General features: G+C 47.1%; 1 protein-coding gene across 1 annotated transcript in view; it reads left to right on the top strand.

Moving 5' to 3' along the window:
- The window catches only part of LOC122564195 (breakpoint cluster region protein-like), a 74984-nt gene extending 69800 nt beyond the window's left edge, over positions 1-5184 (top strand). The window contains exons 5-9 of the mRNA XM_043718888.1: positions 418-525; positions 625-685; positions 2623-2675; positions 3815-3955; positions 5041-5184. Of these exons, the coding sequence (XP_043574823.1) occupies positions 418-525; positions 625-685; positions 2623-2675; positions 3815-3955; positions 5041-5166 (489 nt within the window). The 3' untranslated portion in view covers positions 5167-5184. The remainder of the gene's footprint in view (positions 1-417; positions 526-624; positions 686-2622; positions 2676-3814; positions 3956-5040) is intronic.
- Positions 5185-6835: the final 1651 nt, after the last annotated feature.

Below are 6835 nucleotides of genomic sequence, written 5' to 3' on the forward strand. Positions count from 1 at the left end.
CCCCTCTCTCACTTACCCCTCTTTTCCACCTCACCCTTCCTCTTTCTTCCCTCCCTCTCTCTTTCCCCACCCTCACGTCTCTATTATCTCTTGTCCATCTTCTCTCTCCCCTCCCTCATACGAACTAGGAGCAGGAGTAGGCCGTCTGACCCTTCTAGCCTGCTCCACCAATCAATAGGATCATGACTGATCTTCTCGTGGACTCAGATTCACTTGCCTGTGTACTCTCAACGTATCCCTTAATTCCTTCATTGTTCAAAAAAAAAACCTTAGCTTTAAAAACATTTACTGAAATAGCGTGAACTACTTCACTGGGCAGGGAATTCCATAGATTTACAGCCCTCTGGGTGAGGATGTACCTTCTCTACTCCCCACTCTGACCCTGCTCTGATTGCCCCTCCCTCTCTCTGTCTATAGGCCGAAGGTCTCGGAGTGTACCAGGCCTTTGTGGGAAATTATAAAGTTGCCGTGGAGACAGTTGAGAGATGTAGCTTGGCTAACAACAACTTCAAGAAGATCTCAGAGGTAAGGTGGGATTACATGGAGTAACTGACCTGAGGCAATAGGTTTGGGCTGAGAGATCACTCTGTCTCAGCTGACTGTTCTTCCTCTCTCTCTTTTAAGAATCTGAAAGTCAAAAGCCCCAAGGATTCAAAGGAATGTTCCACCTCTGTCACATTGGAAGGTAGGTTTCTCGAACATGCTTTTGAAGGTAGTGACCTTGTGCTGTGAGCCCCTCAGACTTGCACTGCCCCATTGCTGGGTCCACATGTCGAGCTGTGATCTGAGCACTCGCTGTGTCCTTATTGTTGCCGATCCATGTATGAGCCTGGTGACTGTCTGTCAGTGTGTACCGAGCCCACTACCCCGCCCTTCCCCCAGCAATCCATGTGACAGCAGGACTCGGGGCTCGGTGTGGACAGGACTGAGTAAGATACAGAGAGTGAGGGAGGAGGGGAGGCGATGGAAATGTTGCTGATACTCCGGCTCTGCTGCAAGTGCAGCTGCTATGGTAAATGCTTGGTGTTGTTGCTTTGTGTCTTTGTGTATCTCTGCCTCATCCATATTCTGCTCATTAAGCTGCCTCTGTGTGAAAGAGAATACATGAGACAATAGCAGTCGACTTGCCCGTTTCCCCTGCTGCCTTCACCTCGACAATCTTACTCCCATTTACTTTGATGATTAGACGTGGTTTCCTTTGTCCTTGTCGTCACCTTCTAAAACGGAAAAGAGATTAATCCCAAACCATAGGGAATGTTTGACATTCTGAGGACATTCAAGAGAGATTGCACATTCTCCACTCACTGTGCTCCCGATATTTGCAGCAGACTCTCCCTGATTCAGGGGCAAGGGAGAGAGCATTGACTCTGTGTTTCCCCCTCCTGCCCGAGGCTTTCGATCTGGAGGGTTTCTCTCAAAAACTTGTGGCCAGTGAGCACAGGCTGGACCCCAACCCCCTGTGGGCACAGATTTACCGGCCCTACCTGACCCCTCACTGCCAGAATCACTTGTATGTAATGGGCAGGGGTCTGTGTGTGTAATCAGTGGAGTCTGTATTATGCCCACCCAGTTTTCAAGTGAAAATGATCCTACATGTTCCTTTGTTAGCAGGTCTTGTTGCTAGGCAGGGGAACAGTGTGTGAATCTGTCCATTCCTGTGTGTGAGAATGCTGGGACTCAGCAATGCAGAATTGTTAGCCTGCAGCAAGCAACTTCCCTGTGTGTGTCACTCGTGACAAAAATCACATTTGTGATCAAAAACAAACTCATAAAAGAGTCATAACAGAGAATCCTGTTACTGTTTCTGGAGACATAGCTCACATTGTGAAATGCCACAAGTCCCTGGAATTCAGCGAGAGGAAAAGAGACCACTTCACTGTTCACTGAGCAAGATTCTCATCATTGCCATGAAAATGTTATCATTGTCAGTAAAGCTCCCTCGACACTGTCCCCCATCAAACACTCCCAGGACAGGGACAGCATGGGGTTAGATACAGAGTAAAGCTCCCTCTACACTGTCCCCCATCAAACACTCCCAGGGACAGGGACAGCATGGGGTTAGATACAGTGTAAAGCTCCCTCTACACTGTCCCCATCAAACACACCCAGGGACTGGGACAGCATGGGGTTAGATACAGAGTAAAGCTCCCTCTACACTGTCCCCATTAAACACTCCCAGGACAGGGACAGCATGGGGTTAGATACAGTGTAAAGCTCTCTCTACACTGACCCCATTAAACACTCCCAGGACAGGGACAGCACGGTGTTAGATACAGAGTAAAGCTCTCTCTACACTGTCCCCCATCAAACACTCCCAGGACAGGGACAGCATGGGGTTAGATACAGAGTAAAGCTCTCTCTACACTGTTCCCATTAAACACTCCCAGGACAGGGACAGTATGGGGTTAGATACAGAGTAAAGCTCTCTCTACACTGTCCCCATTAAACACTCCCAGGACAGGGACAGTATGGGGTTAGATACAGAGTAAAGCTTCCCCTACACTGTGCCCCATCAAACACTCCCAGGACAGGGACAGCACGGTATTAGATACAGAGTTAATCTGTGATTAGGTAAAGTGATTGTAAAAGTTAATTTTTCTCAGCCGTGTCTATCTGTTTCAGCTCTGCTCTACAAGCCAATCAACCGAGTTACTCGAAGCACCCTGGTGCTACATGTGAGTATTCAACCTGTCCTAATGGTAAACTTTAATATTCAAAGAATGGTCACTTCGTGTAACAGAAGGGACAAAAATATTATCACAAAATACGACCTTTCTGTGAAGAACACAAAGAGGAGTTGTATAATCAAAATTTTATGGAGTCCCAATTGGAATCATTTCCACCGCCCACACCCCAACACACACGCGTACGTATTTGACTTCAATAATATCTGGAGTTAAGAATCTAATAAATGATGGAAAAATCCATTATTGACTGTCAGAAAAATCATCTGGTTCATTACTGTCCTTTAGAGAAGGAAACTGCCATCCTCACCCAGCCTATACTTGACTGCTGACCCACAGCAATGTGGTTGGCACCTACCTGCCCTCTGGGCAATTAGGGATGGGCAATAAATGCTGGGCCTAGTCAGCGACACCCTCATCCTGTGAATTAATAAACAAGAAAATAGTGCGGCGCTCCCTCAGAACTGAACCTCCGACAGTGCGGCGCTCCCTCAGCACTGACCCTCCGACAGTGCGGCGCTCCCTCAGTACTGACCCTCCAACAGTGCAGCCCCATGGGATGTGCTATCCTGCGTTTTGTGCTGGAATCTCTGAAATGGGCCTTTAACCCAGTGATTGGTGCTTGTAATGTGAAAATCTTGCCCTGGAATCTCAGCACCACCTCCACATCACCACCTACTTTTCCCCCCAAGGCTTTTCACCAGGTCTATTGAATTGAAAATTTCAGTGATGGCCTTTGGAATATCACTCTGCCCCCTTAAAATCCTTAGTGTGAAAAAGCAAGCAATTCAGCCCATTGAGCCCACACTGATTCTCCAAACAGCATACTCCCCCAACCCACCCCATAACCCTGTATTTCTCATGGTAAACTCATCTAGCCTGCACCTCCCTGAACACTGGACAGTTTAGCATCCACCCTAACCTGCACATCTTTGGACTGTGGGAGGAAACCGGAGTACCTGGAGGAAACCCACGCAGACACGGGGAGAATGTTTGAGCTCTACACAGACTGTTGCCCAAGGTGGGAATTGAACCCAGGTCCGTGGCACTGTGAAGAGCCACTGTGCTGCCTTAACATTGCTGAGGAGGTAGAGGCAGGTTTAACAGAGCTGCTGTGTCTGTGATTGCAGGATCTCCTGAAGCACACTCCAACACAGCATCCCGACTACCCCTTACTGCAGGATGCTCTCCGAATCTCTCAGAATTTCCTGTCCAGCATTAATGAGGAAATCTCTGATCGGCACGCACACATGACACTGGCAAAGGGAGAGGTGAGTGGACATGTCCGGTGGGGCTGGAGCCTGGAGCCTGGGTTGGCTGCTGTCGGATGGATCATTGTCACCTGATGCTGGTCTGACTGACAGTTCCCCCAGAATCCGAGGCTGCAGCTAACAGCAGGGTGAGAGGCTTTGTGGACAGCTTCCTGTTGGCCATTACTGCTCCTTGTTCATTGCTAAAAGCAGACGAGAAGCTGATGCTTTTCATTGTGCACTCGTCGGAAGTAGGATGCAAAAGACAGCCCTGAGAAATCAGACACCATTTTACCAGGCACGAGAACAGAGTGCTGATTGGTTGAGCTTTTATTGGCAATGTAGCAACAACAGTTAACTGTCAGTCTGAATTTGCAGACCAGGCAGGTACTGACTGTTAACAAGTCTTGTTGATCATTGACAGTGAGCAGCCGGCTGATGGTGTTTGCAAGCTGAGGACATTATTTCCACCATTAAATGTGAATCTGCTCCTGGATGTCATTTATCAAAAGATCAGAGTTACAGAAGCCCCTGACATTAATACTCAGGGCTCTGTTTTATGAGGGCTAAAATAATTTGTTCGAGTGTTCCATCTTTTTTTAAAAAAAGGGGGTCATGGAGACAGCCAGCATTCCGATGGCAACACCCTGACCAAACCAGAATTGATCTGACTGCCTGAGAAGTCACATTGACAGTTACTACATCTCCACGCCAAGAATGATTCAACCAATCAGGACCCTATTCTCATACCTTATAAAATGATGTCTCTTTTTCAAGTTGTTTCTTGTGTCCGAGTTCTGATCAGTTCACCTTCTCCTCTCTGTTTAGTATTGTTGACGTCTTGTACTCCCCTTGTTTCAGGTTCATTTGATGTGCCCTGCCCATCACTGAGACATGGTGCGGATTATTCCCCCATAACTCCCCTGGCATGTTGGTAAATACCCTGAACCCAACCCTGTTGATGATTGCCCCTAGATGGTAACCTCCACCACACCCACACCACCCTTTGGTGGATTTCCTGTCATCCCATGGCAATGGTTTCCACCAGCAGAGCTCCCTCTGACAGTGGTGACCCTGTGTGAATATCTTCCTGCTTTCTCTTTCAGAATCGGCAGTTGGTGAGAGACGGTTTTATTGTTGAAGTTTCAGAGGGATCCAGGAAACTGCGACATGTTTTCCTCTTCACTGATCTCCTGTTGTGCGGCAAACTGAAAAAGCAGGCAGTCGGGTAGGGAATTTCCGGGTCTGCATTCTGCTAATGGAGACAGATTTCTGGGGTGTACATGCCCCAGGTCAGTGGGAAATGAATAAAATGAACAGACTCAGCGAAAGAAACAGTTATCTGATTGAGCTGATACAGTAAAAGCTAGGGCTGATGCAGTAGATGTTAAGTTTTAAGATTTGCTAAAGGGAAGATATATGGCATTATTTGTCTCTCTTTATCCGTCTTGCTCAGTCACACCCACACTGTGGCCTGTGTGCATGCCCCCTCTCTGAGCATCCTACTCCTCATCTGTCTGCCTCTGTCTTACCATGTCTCTGCTACTGTCCCTATATCACTCGCCCCCCCCCCCCCCCACACTATTCCATTTTCTTCCCTATGCCTACCCAATGACCATTTAAATGCCCTTGAAGTTGGTGAGTCTACTGCTGTTACAGGCAGTGTGTTCCACACCCCTACCACTCCCTGAGTAAAGAAACTACCTCTGACATCTGACCTATGTCTGTCACCCCTCAGTTTAAAGCTATGTCCCTTTGTTCTAGCCATCACCATCCGAGGAAAAAGGTTCTCCCTGTCCACCCGATCTAACCCTCTGATTATCTTATATATCTCAATCAAATCACCTCTCGACCTTTTCTCTAACAAAAACAGCCTCAAGCCTGTCTTCGGATGCTGCCTGAATTGCTGTGCTCTTCCAACACCACTGATCCAGAATCTGGTTTCCAGCATCTGCAGTCATTGTTTTTACCTCAAGTCCCTCAGCCTTTCCTCGTAAGACCTTCCCTCCAGACCAGGCAACATTCTAGTAAATCTCCTCTGAACCTTTTCCAAAGCTTCCTCATCTTTCTTATAATGCGGTGATCAGAACTGTATGCAATACTCCAAGTGCGGCCACACTAGTATCTTTTACAACTGCAGCATAACGTCATGGCTCTGAAACTCACTCCCTCTACCAATAAAAGCTAACACACCATATGTCTTCTTAATAACCCTATCAACCTGGGTGGCAACTTTCAGGGATCTATGTACCGAGATCTCTCTGCTCATCTACACTGCCAAGAATCTTATCATTACCCTGCATTCCTGTTACTCCTTCCAAAGTAAATCATCTCACACGTTTATGCATTAAACTCCATTTGCCACCTCTCAGCCCAGCTCTGCAGCTTATCTATGTCCCTCTGTAACCTGCAACATCCTTCAGCACCATCCACAACTGCATCAATCTTAGTGTCATCCACAAATTTACTAACCCATGCTTCTACACCCTCATCCAGATCGTTCATACAAATGACAAACAGCAGTGGACCCAACACCAACCCTTGTGGTACACCACGAGTAACTGAATTCCAGGATGAACATTTCCCATCAACCACCACCCTCTGTCTTCTTTCAGTACGCCAATTCCTGATCCAAGCCACTAAATCACCCTCAATCCCATGCCTCTGTATTTTGTGCAGTAGCCTACCATGAGGAACCTTATTAAATGCCTTACTGAAATCCATATACACCACATCAACGGCTTTACTCTCATCCACCTGTTTGATCACCTTCTCAAAGAACTCAATAAGATTTGTGGGACATGACCTACCCTTCACAAAATCGTGTTGACTATCCCTAATCAAATTTTCCCTTTCTAGATGATTATAGATCCTATCTAAGAACCAAGAAAATTTACAGCC

This window comes from Chiloscyllium plagiosum, chromosome 28 (genome assembly GCF_004010195.1).
Source record: "Chiloscyllium plagiosum isolate BGI_BamShark_2017 chromosome 28, ASM401019v2, whole genome shotgun sequence".
NCBI lineage: Eukaryota > Metazoa > Chordata > Chondrichthyes > Orectolobiformes > Hemiscylliidae > Chiloscyllium > Chiloscyllium plagiosum.